Source organism: Amblyomma americanum, chromosome 2 (genome assembly GCF_052857255.1).
Source record: "Amblyomma americanum isolate KBUSLIRL-KWMA chromosome 2, ASM5285725v1, whole genome shotgun sequence".
NCBI classification, from domain to species: domain Eukaryota; kingdom Metazoa; phylum Arthropoda; class Arachnida; order Ixodida; family Ixodidae; genus Amblyomma; species Amblyomma americanum.
Window position 1 is genome coordinate 160,843,563 of NC_135498.1, and position 16,375 is coordinate 160,859,937.

Below are 16,375 nucleotides of genomic sequence, written 5' to 3' on the forward strand. Positions count from 1 at the left end.
CAATGTCGTCACTTGAACGCTGGATCCACATGGCAGGTATGGGGTGCGTCCGCAGATCGGGCATTTCAAAAATATTATAGCAGAGTTGTACGAGTGTATCGCTATGCATTTTTGTTCTGCTTAATAGCAGCCTTCTTTTCCAACGCTCCCAAGCTGGCTGTATAGTAGTGGAAAGTCATGTCGCGCTGCACACGCGACTGTGGCGCATTGTGTAGCCCGGCACCCGTGTCCACAACGGCGTCGGCGTATTTGCTGCGCTGTGGTGAGTATCTCGCTGACAGCTACGCACAATGTCTGGTTAAGGCTACCATAGGCCGATAAGTGATTCACCCGTGCTGTTCGCTGCTTTATTATATTCATGATGATCCGCACACTACTTTTAAAACAGCGGGACTTTCATGGCAAGTTTCCCTTCAGCTGCTTGATGCTTTTACGTTTTGTTATGCGTTGTCGCTGGAAGTAATGGATTAGTGACTTAATATTATATATAGTGATGGCTCTTATAATGATAACAGCGTGCTTAAATCTGCTCGAAAATGACCGTAAACATGTTGGATGAAAACAGCCGCAGGCGGCTATTGTTCAAGTTGTGGCATGCTTTTGTGTTCGGTTTCTTAACTCGTTTTTCCAGTGCATGGCAGTAGCGGAGAAAGATTCCATAAAACACGCGAAAACAAATGCATGAGTATGTAGCTGCATCCACCACACCTAGTTTACAGGCAAATTGATTTTTCAACCTGAGCCGCTTGCGTCTTTCATACACCGTTGTAGATTTCCAGCCGAATCGTTAAATGGCGGTCAGGTGAAACACTCTAACGAAATATCGGGCATTAAGTGATTAGGTGCAGCGCTGGCTAGTAATGGGCTGCGTAGCAAATGTGTCAACCGACGGCGAGCACACATCTGCTTGGCAGAGACAATGGTAGCGCTTCTATTATCCTCAAAGTAAGATCACGCCATTTCGTTCGGTGGCACAGACTAATAATCATTGTTCAATGCGTAGTTTAGAAATCAATGGCAGCTACGCTTTGTGCTTACCACCAACCACATATGCTATACGCAGTGCTGAAATATTTCTTGGACGAGTATCACGTGGAACACTTGTAATACCGATGTGTTGTGATTTAACTCGTTTCGGTCTAAAACAGCTTGTTTCGCTGTATTAAGCAAGAATACATGCTTTTCGCGCAGTTATAAGAGAAAAAGTTTTGACGCGTATCAGAGGAACACTTGTAAAACCGATGTGTTGTGATTTAGCTCATTTCGGTCTAAAACAGCTTGTTCAATTCAAGCCCACATTTCGAGCTGAATGACTTGGTTCAAAGCACCAATCACTTTTGTGCTTTTATGAAAGTGAAAAATGCACTTGCAAGCCTCCAAAACCTGCGCTGAAGGCATCCCTAAAGAGTAATTACTTCTATATAACAAATCACCGTGAGGGATGCCCTTCAACATTGGACTGACACCACTCCCACTTTCAGTTGATCATTTTGCTCTCGCCCTATCATATGCTAGCAGTCCCAGTTAACTCACTTGGTAGAGCGACTGCTTTGGTGAGGCAGTAATCCTGGGTTCAAACCCCAGGCCAGGACAAATTTTTCTCAACTACAAAGTTTCTTTGAAACCTTTATAGCTTTCCTTAGTAGCTGTATCGCTGCACTTTGGTGAATGTATCGCTGCACTTTGCTGAATGCTAATGAGTATTTGCTGCTTTATTTCAAATCTACTCCACCATGGGGGACTAGACCACATACCCGCCACGCTGTTCCCTGGCCTCTTGCATATCACTAAAGCCCCTCCTAAGGAAGGGTGCCTGGCAGGGAGACACGATCTCGTCAATGCTATTCACCGCCTGTTTACAGAAAGTATTCTCGAGGCCTGAATTGGGAAAAGCTGGGGATAAGAGTTAATGGCGAATACCTAAATAATCTGCTATTCGCTGATGACATTGCCTTGCTGAGTGACTCAGGAGGTGAACTGAAAATCATGATCAATGAGTTAGAAAGGTAGAGCTGAATGGTGGGTCTAAAAATTAATATGCAGAAAACCAAACTAATGTTCAACAGTGTAGCTAAGGAATAGCAGTTCACAATTTGCAGCGAGGTGCTGGAAGTTAGGGCAGGTTGTGACAGCTGATCCGGATCATGAGAGGAATATAATTAGAAGGATAAAAATGGCGTGGAATGCGTATTGCAGGTTCTGTCAGATCATGAATAGGTTACCAATATCTTTAAGAGAAAAGTGTACAACAGCTGTATCTTGCTGGTACTTGTCTACGGGGCAGGAACGTGGAGATTAACGAAAAGGGTTTAGCTTAAGTTAAGGGCAGCACACCGAGCCATGGAAAGAAAAATGATAGGTGTAACGTTAAGATACCTGAAGGAGGCAGAGTGGGTGAGGGAACAAATGCGAGTTAATGGCATCCTAGTCGAAATCAAGAGGAGGAAATGGTCTTGTGGAGGGCATGTAATGTGAAGGTAAGATAACCGCTGGTCCTTAAGGGTAACGGAGTGGTTTCCAAGAGAAGGCAAGCGTAGCAAGGGGCAGCAGAAGTTTAAGTGAGAGGACGAGATTAAGAAGTTTGCAGGCGTAGGGTGGGCGCAGCTGGCAAAGGATAGGGTTAATTGGAGAGACATTTTTTCCTGCAGTGGGTGCAGTCAGGCTGATGATGATGATGGTGAAAGCCCCTCCATGATTCTCCCACGCTCTTCGCTTTTTTCTGCACCACCAATATTTGAAGTATACCGCCACTTTTTCCCGCTTCTGCTATTGGCTTTCCCGGTTCCGTTTCCTGGCTTTTGCCAGAAGTCGATGTCCATTTTGTTTTTGAGTGTATTCGTGCATCTGTCCCTTGGCTTGCCTCCACGTAAGATACTTCAGCAGTCGAGCTAAATTTTTTTTATCCTGCTGCGACGGTGTATATCGGCCTGTAAAAGGTTTGGTTCTAGCTTTCTTCCGGGCAAAGCGGGGAGCTACTATGCGTAGTGGGATGGCCGATGGCATGGGCAGTGGTGTTGACTCATTTCAAAAATGCAAAATGGCAGCTCTTCCGTTCTAGACCGGAAAGCGTATACTGTGAGAGAGGCTTTGGAGAGAAGGAAGTGCAGGGGGGTGAGAGGTTTTCAGTACTGAACCTAGGCATCAGAAACGCTATGGTGAGGCTTTACCTATCACAAGTCCGTTTTCAACTGCAGTTTTGTTTATTTGCAAATATGTTAATGTCTTTAAGGCACTAAATATATGAATTAAGCAAATTTTTTGAATTTTTGAACAGAAGTTTTTTTTTTTTTTCACGGAAAATGGAAGTGAAAAGTTGCCCCTTGCTTTATGATTGAATGTTATGCAGACGAAAGCATACTATGCCACATTTACTGGTGCGTTGGTTGATGAGGTCTGGCAGGGCAGTCCCAACTTCAGGAACCGGAAGAAAATGATGGCCGGTTTAGCGTGGTTAAACCAAATGTGAATTACATGTGGTAGCACTTCAATTTTCACTTTGGTTTCGGTTCGATGCTCAGTTTTCAGTGTCAAGCAGGCTTCAGCCAAAAATTGACAAAATCGGTTTGTGGGGAGTTTTAGTGCTAGTGCACTAAAACTGGAGCGGATACTTAAGCTTCACCTTAAGGGGGTGATACGATAGCGTGAATGCGCATATGTGAGGAAATTGGTTAGTCTCTACTTTATATTCATAGACCGCTCGGAGTCCTCATACCACTACAGCCGCAGTGGTGCAGCATTTAAGCGATTCTCCACTGCCCTGCAATGGCAGATTTTGCCACCGGTGGGGCTTGTGAAACCCATGTTGCTCTTCCCGAGCAGCCTCTCGTCACCGAGCAATAATTGAACTGCCACGTGCCATGGTGGGCAGTTTGCTGACAATCCGGTGTACAGGTTGTGGTGACGTCACGAGTTCATATGGTGTAGGTGGCCCACCTGCCGCCTAGGGGGTCCACCTGGACACTGGCAGATAGACTGGCAAAATAAGACGCCCACGCCGCCAGACAGAAAGTGGCGAAATCGGTGAATGGGGGTCTTAGTGCTAGCGCACTAAAAGGAACAAAAGAAAAAAGTTGGAATGCTATATTGGTTGAGCAACGGAAGCTCTAAGCTGCAAATATTTAGCTAAGGCAACCAGCACTGCACATCATATATTGGAGCAGCGACGGAGCGGAAGCTAGTCAGTTATGCACCGAGCAAGAGAGAGCCGCTTGTGAACTGAGTGGGAATGCGACGCATCGTCTCAATGAAACGCTGTAAAATGTGTGAGGTGTGAAGGTCTTCATTTTGTTCTATTAAAGCTTAGTAGACATTCTCAATGTTCACAGTGGCGCACTTCAAGACCCTATAACTCAAGTTCTATGAAAGACGAGGTGATAATTTTGGCCTTATTACATTCTTTGATGTGAAGACAAATTAGTGGCATGCATATTAGCAGGTTTGTACTGCAAAATTTCTTACAATTTCTGTCCAAAACCTTGTGAAACATATATTACCTAAGTATGCAAGCACTAATTCTGCATGAAATTAAATAGCATGTTTGCAATCTGCACGCAGAAACGTGTTCCCTGATAATTTTATAATTGTAACTGTGTGCTAAAGTTTTTTTTTTCTAAGACTAGCTTCAGCCCTTAAAATTTCTTAGGTGCTCAGCTTCCGAACTAGAAAAAGTTTAGGCTTCTGGCTTCCACTTGTACGTGCACAAATGGTTATTGTCCACCTTTCTTTGCTCAGCTTGCTATCAGTGGAGTACTTTCTTCTGCAACACGAGGCCCTTTCATGCAGGCAGTTGAAAAATAGCCCCATCTAACTTTAGGCGTCAACTGGTGCTTATTCCTGCAGCAGTCATTACAGTCTCATTTGCTGCCAGTCAGTAAAAATGGCTTTATCCACTGCTTGTGCTTCACCGCTCACCGCTTCACATTCCAGGCCACGTTACTTCTTGAAGCGTGTGATCCGGTCATCACTGCACTTGAACACTTGAATGCTGAACTGCAGTGCCACTTCGTTGCCCTTTTCCCAAGGGATTGCTTTGCTGACTGGTCTGCATGCATCCTTGAGGCACAGGCCAACCACCTTTTCCAACTCTGGGTGCATCGCATCCCATCCTCTTTTGGCCCTATGCAAGCTGGTTATGTCACTTTGAAACTTGTCCTTCGCTTTCAAAATGGTTGTGAGTGCCAGTGATGGTGTTAAGGACCTATTCTGTGGAAAACCCGGCGTTGTCAGCACGAGTGAAAAAATCTTTAGTTAAAATTTGAATTTCAGCGTCTTCGCACCTTTCCCTCTCCTATCGTCACTTTTTGCACACTGGAAGGTAGGCGCTCCTTTGCCGACCCCCACTCTGGGGGCGGAGCTTCCCGACCTGCCGGAGCTAAGCGGCTTATTGGCCACAGCCATGGTAGCTGCCTGACGTCTGAAAGAATCTAACAATGGCCACCTTTCACCTTGTCTACGCAGATGTGGTGGACGGAGGAGGGTTCGAGCATGAAAATGTCGCCGGGAAGGGCTCGCCAACTTTGACGCGTGATTGTGGGTCGTCTGCTGCGTGTAGAAGGGTATTATTTGGCTCTGGTTTTCATGGCAACACAGTGCAGTGATTAAGTGAGTTAATGTGCTCTCCTCTGAAGTCGTTTCAGAGCTCCTTTAAGTTAATGACTGGTCACGAGAGGTTTCTCAGGAAGGCCTCACAAGCCCCATTGGTGGTTGTGTTTAAAACAACTACCTGCTGGGTCAGTGGTGCATCGCCTAACCGCAGCACCACTGCACCAGAAGTGGCATGATGACTACCAGCGATCTAGGCATACAAAGCATAGAATGGCCAATTCCGCATGTATGGGCATTAACCCAATAACACTATCACGTTGCACCCTTAAGGGCACAGGGTAAGCCCTATACTTCCCATGCATTTTAGGCCATGTTGAGGTACATGTTTCTCACTAACTAATAACAGTAGCCTAATAATACATATATCATTGTTTGCCAAATTTTGTGCTCTTTTTACTGAACTAGAATATTTGAAATATGTTGAAAATTCGATTTTTAATAAAATTTTTTCCGGTAGTACACAAATCTGGCCTTTCTTTGCGCATTTCAAAATTCATAACAGAATAACTGCTCAGTGAAATTGCTTAATTCTAGTTCAGTAGTTGGCAACACTTATGTAGATGATTGCAAAAAAAAAATCAGCCGTCTGTCTTGAAAGGCATTGGAAATAATGGTACCTTTGCAAGAAAAAACACTGTTTTGAGATAATAGAGCGTAAAGAGAAAAAAGATGTGAAAAACCATTTTTTATTCGCAGAAACGCCTCCATAGTAATTGGTTTAATAGCCCCCTGCTTCGTAGTCACTGTCGCCGTCATTTTTTCGCTTTTCGGCTTGTCGTTTTGACTGTTGGGCCTTTTTTGTAAGCTGTCGTGTTGCTCGGTCCGCAAAGTACATGCGCTTATGGTCAGCTTCCCTCAGCCACTTGATGGTGTTGCTCCCTGGGTTCAATCCACACGCCTTCAAAACGTTGGCCCGTGCGATGCTACCATCATTAAATGAAAGAACAGCATCCAGTGTTGCCATCCGTAGGGTCCAAAGCCTAACAAACACATTCTTTGGCGCGCGTTCCCAAACAACATGGTTGAACGACTCATTTGCATTTTGAGTTCGCCCATGCAGGCACTTCTCTAGGAGCTCAGCCTTCGATAGCTCCCTATAAATGGGTTTGATAGCCTCCAAGACAGATGCAGGCAAACTCTCCTTGTGGAAAAATGGCTTGCCCTCTGATTGACTTCTGTTGAAGGCACACCACGTATCAGGTCCCTTTGGGCAAAGTCCATGGCATGGGTCATCGTCTGTGGCCGATAAGTGGAAGAAGGTTGCCCAAACGGCCTTTCGCATTTCATCCAGGTTTCCCTACATTTCTTCTGATGGCCAAACCATAGTACGTCTGGAGCTTGTCTATTACTGCATCAGTCAGTCGGCCTCGGCCCGAGAGGCTCTTTCCATCAGAGAGTTTTCCTGCTTTGTTTCCTTTTTTTAGCCTTCGTTACCTTGTGCCCATCCTTTTTTGCACGTGCCCTATGCACTCAACCTTGGATATTTCAACGGAATCATATATGGCATTTGTGCCTTCACAGCCATAAAAGCCTTGCTGTCACCATCCCCAAGGTATTTGACGTATCGAACGCCGTGAAGCTCCTCACTCCTGCCGAAAATTTTCAGTGCTCCTGCGACTTCCATTCCACCGCTGGTGCCTTGGTAGTTGCTTTGGCACACCTCTCTATGAAGGGGTCACTGTTTGTACCCTTGATGCTGCACTTTGGACAACGTTTAGACAAAACCTCCACATCCAGCACTTTCCCAGAGTCTACACTGGTCGCAGAGACTATGCCGTTATTGGAAGTATGGCCTCGCTTCTGCCAGCTTCCATCAAGAGCAACTGCGATGTCTTTATCCCCCTCATTCAGCTGCACAGCTTCGTCAGCTGCCCTTTTCATCGACTCCTGAGCAGCAGCTTCGATGTGACCTAGAAGCTCTTGATTGTATTTCGCAAACTTTGTCGGCGGCTTAGGAAGGTTTAGCATAGCACAGAGTATATTACCTGCCGCCATTCCCTTACCAATGGAACTCAAGGCATACACTAACCTGAGGTTGGCTTCATAGAGGCCAGAAGTAGTTTTCTTCGACGTCTCAAATCGTTGTGCGGCACTACACACTTCACAGTTCAAACTGTAAACGCTTGCAACACCTACCCGTTTTGTCACAATTTCGATGAGCTCAACACTTCCACCGCACTCTCTGCACACACAAATCTGTGTAATTGCGGCACAGATGCCGTCCATGTCCATTAAGGCATATTGGCTGCTGCTCTGTAGCACATCCTCTTCCTGGAAGCACAGAGAAAATCTTGAAAGCTTCGATGTCGAGGAGCTGGCGCGTTCGGCGTTCGGGATCTCATTCGGTCGTGGACATCCTTTTGCTTTTTCACGATGAGCGTAGCGGTTGCCGTGAAATTCACGCCTGACGAAGGCCTTCTTTGCCCTGGGCATCTCAACTTATCAGCAGCAACCAACACCGGCACAATTTACAATACTGATCGAAAGGGATAGCACTCGGACGCAGCTGCATGAAGGTTGCAGAAACGTGGAAAAAACGTGCAAAGCGTCTCAGGATTGTCTTGGCTAAAAAAGAGGAGCTGTACAATAGTTGCCAGACAATTTTTTATATGTAGCTGATTTTAGACAAGTTTTGAAATCAGGTGGTGGACTTTTTGGTTGAAAAAATTGACGTTAATCCTGAAAGGGGGCGTGGCCGCTCACTACTTGGTTTCGGAAAAAGCGTTTTTCAGCCGTAAATATGGCTTTCTGAGGAAAGTGCGACCATGGAACATGTGTAGAAAGAATTGAACTTCTAAAATTCCAAAAGAAAAAAAAACGATTTTTTTCTAATTTTGCCTTATCCTGTGCCCTTAAGGCGGAGCTTCAGGGTCCTTTCCCCAGTTTTTTGTAATCCCGTAATTTCGCTCCTGTGGAGGTGTTCACTCCAAACTTGGCTTTTTCTACAGCAGTGAGTTTCTCTTTCACGGAGAGAGTTTTGTAGTACCTAACGTGGCCATTGGGGGAATACAAAGGTTGCAGTTGTCACAGGCAGTGCCGGTCTGAGAGGTGGAGAGGCTTTTTGAAGGTAGCCTTTGGCTGTACACGAGCACAGGCTGAGTTGACAAAGTGTCGCGTCACTTTCGTGCCTGCTGTTCTTTTTCTTAACTAATTTTTCAGCTGCAGAAAACCACTGTGCATTGTGAAGGTTTTGTGCCAAAGTTGGCCTTTGTGTTATTGGACATTCTGACAAGTGCATTTGGGCAGTCAGTTTTGTAGCGACATATCCAGAGTCTACTTGTCCTGTGCGCCTATAGTTTGCACCACTGAAATGGAAAGTGCTTTAATGAGTGCGTGCTTTCATTACAGTACGAGGAGATAGTTGAGAGCAGCACCATGTTCTTCAGTAGCCTCTTGCACACGACAGCTTGAACTTGTGTCGGACTGGAGCATCTTGCACTCTACATATCACTGATAGGTTGCGATTTAGGTCTTCACCGCTAAGTGAATTTTTTTTTATTGTGTGTCAATTTAAATTGGGGTTTGTAGGTTTGCATTCTGAAGGAGCCTAGGCGAATTCACGGTGAATGTGGCTGCTCGCTCGCAAACAGAGTGGCAGTTTTGGCTTGATTTCTGCTGAAGGCAAACAAAACAAGGTGTTCGGCGACTGCTGAATGACAGAATAAAACATCCTACATTAAACCATGAATTGAGCGAGGCCAATATGTGCAAACACTGCTTTTTCCAGTCGAGCCTTACAAACATTATTGGTGCATTGGTCATCTGAAATGTTTGTTAGCTTCCAGTGCTTCTTTTCTTGAGCTCTGATGCCCAGTTTTTGTACTTTATCTGATTAGGGCTATATGAATACCAATGTTGAGCTAGTGCTGGTAAAGGCATCAGATATCTCTTGATAGGGTCGAGTGAAAGATGAATAAGCGGTGTAGCTGTTTGAATTAATGGGAAATGCTACTCGAAAAAAATATTTTTGAAATAATCTACCCACAACAATGAAATTTTGTGTGCCTATACAGTTTTTTTCTGCTGTTTTCAACAAGTTTTTAGTTTTCTTGTAGCGTGCATAGTTTTTCTCAGTGTTTCTGACAAGCATAAAACAAAGGGCCTTTGCAGGGTACATGGTACATTAGAGAGGCGAGGCGCAAAAACAAAACAGTAAAAAAAAAGGCAAATCATGAAAAAGTGAAGTAATACAAAGTTGTCGTTGTTGAAAAACGAAAATGAAAATTGGTTTTCGGGGTATCTGTCACATATCTGCGGACACCTGAACCCTGCTGTGAGGGAAGGGATAAAAGATGGACTGAAAGAAGAAAGGAAGAAAGAGGTGCCATAGTGGAGGACTCCATAATTTAGACCACGTGGGGATCTTTAACATGCACTGACATCGCACAGCACAGGGGCTCCTTTTGCGTTTCGCCTCCGTCGAAAGACTGGTGTTGTTAGTAGCTATTTATTAATAAAATAACAATGGAAGGAAAAGCTGTTGCTGGCCTGGCATCTCCCATTGAAACCTGAAGCACCTGAGCTGCGGCTAGCGGGAATAATAGGACAGGGAGAGGGAAGAGAGAGAGGGGGAGCGATAGTGAGAAATAATAGTGGTAAGGGGTAATATACACTATGCACAAATCCTAATACAAAGTACCGAGTGCAAGTTTTTGCTGGGAACAAGGAGCAATAGCTTATTTTGCAGCTTACTAAGTGTAGAATGCAGGAAACTAGCCCTAACTTGGTCATGGGAGTTCTTAGTACGAAAAAAAAAATTGTAATGATGTTATTCTTTTATTTTTCGGACTCAGTACTGTTGCATCAAACTTGTATAAACTTGCATCAGAGATACTGCAATGAACAGATATCTGCAAACCACGCATTCTAAAGAAAGGGTGCCTTTTTATTGTGATGCGAAGAGTACAAGTGCAAAAATAACCGCGCGAAGACTTGCCCAGAATTGCAAGCACTGGCTGAAATTTTTCATGTTTTGGCACTCTAATTACATTGACAACTGCTAATTACATTGACAGCCAGCGCTGCTGGCTGACCATATGGTTTAATCTTTTTTGCATTTGGATTACCCAGTTTAACATCAATTTCACAAAGCAGTACTTTTCGGAACAAACTTTGGTATATCGCAAACTTCGTTGCATCAAGGTTTGTCGTTCAGTGGTGCAAATGATGTCAGGCATTCATAAATCCTTCCCGTTTTGTTACATTTTGCCTGCATGCATTCGTGAAGATATTACAAGCGAAATGAGCGACGAGCATAGCACAGTGAAGCTTCATCAACTCAAAATTGCATATCTCATATTGAGTCGAAATTTTCTGCTGGGCCACGTTGCTCCCCACAGGGGTGGTACGCATTTATTAATAGTGCTGGCTGGTGACGCATGTCAGCAATGCTGTAGGGGTGGTGCCGAGATCACTGCTGACACACATGAAAATACATCATAGCCATGCGACAGTTTTGACATGACGTCATGCATCGCGCGTTTCCTGTGAATGTGGTGCACTCTGATTTTTGTGCTGCTCCCATGATTTGCAACTGGTGGCACTTTAGTCAGCTGTGCTGCTGTTGTGGTGTGACTGAAACCGTTGATGTGAGTGTTTTTGACTGCCACATGTGATGACCTGAATGTGAGCTAAAAGCATCTCTTTTTTTTTTCTGTGAACTATCATTGCCTTGTAGTGATTCTTTTTTCTGACAGTACAGTTTGGTATGATGACAGGTTAATTTGCTGATTTATTAGCACACATGAATGAGCTTTGCTGAGCATTTTTGTCTTTGTTCTTCACCTCTTTGCTTTAAGGTTGATAATGTTTAGGTGTTTAATCAGTGTTATTTGTAATTGTTACAGTGGCTTTTACAAGAGAGATGATAGTTTTGCTTCTTTTGTGTTAATCGTTCAGAATTGCACGCATAGGTTAGTTTGCATGTTGTGCTACTTTTTTTGGTTTATTTTGTTACGTAAAGTGAGCTTTCATGCAAATCATTGTTGCTGTTCAGTTAATTTGATTAGAATTTCTAGAAGAGAAGTGCTTTTATTCACCTGTTGCATGGCACATGGCAGTGTTTTGGTGGCTCGATGATAAGATGCATTGACCAGTATTTTCCATTGCGTCATGGCCTCGCTTTTGGCATCAGTGCACACAGGAGAATAAGGATAGAATGATTGCTCTCAGTAACAGCTACTCAGCTGAGCGACATCGATTTCCCTGTTGTGTATGTTGGCACGAACAACTCTCTTATGAATGTCAGCATGTACATGGATAAGTATTGTCGGTTAGCTTGCAGCATTTTCGAGAGCAAATCTTCGGCGCTGGTAGCTCTTTGCACTGTTCTTCCACTAGGACAGTACGAATATAGGGCTGATGAAAGTCAGACCACTCGGCTGCTGCGCATGAACGAGCTGTACAAGGAAGTAAACACTGCATTACAGGAGCTGTGCCAAGAGCAGGGCTTCCACTTCCTTGGTGGCTTGGTTCACTGCTGCAGCACCTACCTCAGCCACAATGATGTGTGCCTGAACCGGCGAGGAAACTAGGTACTGGCGGGGAAACTCTGCCAGGAGGCCTGTACCTTGGCTGTTCTTGCAGAGAGGCAATCCACTCATCGGAGCGCCATTCAGAAGAGTTGGGAACCCTCATCTTGGACTGGATGGGCCGGGCCAGCCAGAAAGACCATCATCTGTGAGAACTTTCCTTCTCTAGGGTCATTTGCTTTTATTTCAGGAGCAGTCAGCAAGCCACTGACTTGTGAGCCTTCTTCTGTTGCAGCCGTTTGTGTGGATGATGAAGGGCAAGCTAGTGACCTGCGCAGCTGGGCTTGTGACAGGTGCATGGCCAGCCAGCACTAGAACAGTGGTGAGCTGGCTGGTAAAGCACACTTCACAGCCATCTTGTCTGGCTTTGTCGTAGAGGTCACTGGCTGCAAAAGCTGTGCACCATCGGGGGTAGAAAAAGCCAGGGTGCTTGCAAACTTAGCACTCTAATCAAACATCAGTTAGGTGCTGCTAAGCAACTGAGGCACCATTTGGCTACTTTGGTGCCATGCAGACAGGCTGGCAACTTTTATGACGAAACCTGCTCTGTAAGGTTCAGAGTTCTGCGCAAGAGAGTAGCTCAGCAGGTTGGCCCTTGAGCTGTGCATGACCCAGTGCTGCCAAGTGATGCAGGTGCTGTTTGGTAGCATCTGTTGCAGGCTGCAAGACTAACCATGCTAACTTTTCAGACAGTGAATATGTTCAAAAACTGGTGTCTTCTATGGGTTGGGAGCACCTGGTGGAGCAGCCGATAGGTTTTGAGTTCATACCTCCACTACAAGACATCGAAACAATAAACTCTGGGGGAAGCTTTCATTACTCAATGTCTGTTCTAACTCCTTCGTGTTTGTTCCAGCAAAACGGACAACCACCATTTTTTTGGAACAGAACCACAAGTTCAAATTCATAATCTCATTCTGGCAGATGTTTTGCAAAGCTATTACAGGGGCTAGTTGGTTGATCATACTGGGAACAAATGCGCTACAAGCGACACAAAAAAAAAAGGACACATACACACGGCACAAGCGCAAACTAACAACTGTTTATTCAATACGGAAGGTGCGTTTATATACGCAGCGTCAGTTTTTGAAAGAAGCAACCATCCCATCATCAAACACATGACCATCACCACGACACAGCATCTGCACTTATCATGTCTATCTCAGTTTTTGTAAGTGCAATAGAAGGAGTGCTTACACAAGTTCCATTTTCCGCCTTCTCGATTAAAAATGCTTCGACTATCTCTCTTTCAATCCTTTCTTTCTGTTTTCCTCCAATTGTGGTCCTGTGGAAAATTGGTGCGCACTTCTTCTTACACCTGCTGCAATGTTGCGCTAGATTTCCCGGGTGGTTAATTTTGCCACAGTCATTGTGATGCTCCAAAAGTCGCGTGTTGACACATCTTCCCGATTGTCCAATGTATTGTTTTCCGCATGATATTGGTATTCTATATATGATGTTCTTCTGGCATGGTATGAACCTTTCCCTGTGGCCAATGTCACATTCCTTGCGCTTGTCACTCTTTCCTTTTGCGTTCACCTTGTTGCACAGGCTTATCAGCTTTTTTGGTGCGCTGAATACAACTTTCACTTGGTGTTTGTTCGCCACCTTCTTCAATCCGTGCGATACCTTATGTATATACGGTATTACAACCATTCCTTCTCTATTACTCTGTTCTTTCGCCTACTTTTTTTCCTTCCTCGTCAGGGATTTCAGCACTTCTTCGCCCACTGACGCGATCATGTTGTCAGGGAACCCACTATCGGTCAGCCGACTTATTTGCATGCTGATGCTCTCAGTCATTTTGTGCTCGCAGGACTTCGTCAGGCTCTGCATCATACACGATTGGGCAAGCAGGTCATCTGCTTCTTGAAGAATGGGACACCGGTGACTTGCTTGTCTGTGGACGTTAAAGACATGTTTTATTCAATTCCTCAAGACGGTGCGATTTCTGCAGTAGAGGAAAGTATTGACAGCTACGGAGCGACGAAGTTTCAGAATGAATGTGGGACGAGCGTCAGTGGGTTCCTTGAACTACTTTGGGTATATTTAAGATCCCTGTACGTGCAGTATGAAGGAAAAGTGTACGCACAGAGAGGCGGCATATGCATTGGTTCGTGTCTGGCCCCTGTGCTTTCGAACCTGTACATGGCAAAGGGTGATCGCACCCTCAAACCAGAGCTCGAAGGCAGGAACGTGTTGGCATGCTTTCGGTGTGTAGACGATTTCTTGCTCTGTTTTAGTGCGGAAAAAGCAGGCGCGGTTGACGCGGAGGCGATGGTCACGCTTTTTAAACGCATATTTGATGGCCTTGACTTCACGTATGAACTCCCGGAAAAAGCGATGATAAGATTCCTTGATCTACAAATACAGGAAACCCCTGTCCATACCTGCTGGTGGTATCATTCAAAAAGTGAAAAAAGCATTATGCGATATGATTCCAGCCAGTCGAAGCTTGTCAAAAGGAGTGTTGCCCAATCGTGTATGATGCAGAGCCTGACAAAGTCCTGCGAGCACAAAATGAGAGCATCAGCATGCAAATAAGTCGGCTGACCGATAGTGGGTTCCCTGACAACATGATCGCGTCAGTGGGCGAAAAAGTGCTGAAATCCCTGACGAGGAAGAAAAAAAAGAAGGCGAAAGAACAGAGTAATAGAGAAGGAATGGTTGTTATACCGTATATACATAAGGTATCGCACGGATTGAAGAAGGTGGCGAACAAACACCAAGTGAAAGTTGTATTCAGCGCACCAAAAAAGCTGATAAGCCTGTGCAACAAGGTGAACGCAAAAGGAAAGAGTGACAAGCGCAAGGAATGTGACATTGGCCACAGGGAAAGGTTCGTACCATGCCAGAAGAACATCATATATAGAATACCAATATCATGCGGAAAACAATACATTGGACAATCGGGAAGATGTGTCAACACGCGACTTTTGGAGCATCACAATGACTGTGACAAAATTAACCACCCGGGAAATCTAGCACAACATTGCAGCAGGTGTAAGAAGAAGTGCGCACCAATTTTCCACAGGACCACAATTGGAGGAAAACAGAAAGAAAGGATTGAAAGAGAGATAGTCGAAGCATTTTTAATCGAGAAGGCGGAAAATGGAACTTGTGTAAGCACTCCTTCTATTGCACTTACAAAAACTGAGATAGACATGATAAGTGCAGATGCTGTGTCGTGGTGATGGTCATGTGTTTGATGATGGGATGGTTGCTTCTTTCAAAAACTGACGCTGCGTATATAAACGCACCTTCCGTATTGAATAAACAGTTTTTAGTTTGCGCTTGTGCCGTGTGTATGTGTCCTTTTTTTTTTTTTGTGTCGCCTGTAGCGCATTTGTTCCCAGATGTTTTGCATACATTGCAAATCCTGGGTGGATTTCACAAGTAGTACTAGATCGTCCATGAAGGCTAAACCCGGCAGTTGGCAGTTGTCATCCATGCCAGGTCCACCATCTCCTTGGAATTGAGCCACAAGTTGAGGTGTGTAATGTCATTCTGGGAGATGTTTTGCAGACATTGCAAATCGTGGGCAGATTACACAAGTAGTACTAGATCGTCCACAAAGGCCAAATCCGGCAGTTGGCGGTTGTCACATGAGGCAGACACCAATGTGCGACCTAAGCACCTCTTGCTCTATGCTCGCCACATATATACAGTATACCAGTTGCGACAATAGGCACCCTTGGCGCAGGATTTTCTTTCTTCACTGCGATGGGGCCTAAGACCAATTGAGGATCTGAAGTGCACGGTGACCGTGTTGCCCTCACAGAGGCTTCGAATGAATTGGCCAGCAGTAGCTTCGGAAGCTCTAGGTCCGACAGAAAGGTAATAGCCCGGCATGGGGTACGTTGTATGCTTGCTCGATATCGAAAAAACATCACATTGCGCATCCCTCAGGTCTTGCTATACAGTGAAAGCTCGTTAATTCGACCCCCGTTAATTCGGACAATCGGATAATTCGACCTGCACGCATGGTCCCTACAATTATATATAGGAGTCTATGGGGCAAAACTCGTTAATTCGGACAAATTTTACCGCCCATCTGTTAATTCGACCTAGTTCCACGGCCCGCCAAGAGCGGCGCTACTGTAAACTTGGAAAAAAAGAATGTAGCGTAGGCCATCCGTACGGTCATCGTCATCAGCAGTGCGAGAGAGGGCGAGGGAAGCAAGGTTAGCAGTGGCCGAAGCGCCCGGTGTCTTTCTTTGTGCTTCGTTGCCTTTTGCAGT

The 16,375-nt window shown here is 45.0% G+C and overlaps 1 protein-coding gene across 8 annotated transcripts in view; it reads left to right on the forward strand.

Moving 5' to 3' along the window:
- LOC144121932 (uncharacterized) overlaps nt 1-16,375 on the forward strand; it is a 139,537-nt gene continuing 123,162 nt past the window's right edge. For 6 of the 8 annotated variants that reach the window (XM_077655377.1, XM_077655378.1, XM_077655379.1 and 3 more), the window contains exons 1-2: nt 54-262; nt 12,190-12,282. In XM_077655377.1, the coding sequence (XP_077511503.1) occupies nt 178-262; nt 12,190-12,282 (178 nt within the window). In that variant the 5' untranslated portion in view covers nt 54-177. The other 2 variants (XM_077655383.1, XR_013312743.1) reach the window with 2 other exon arrangements.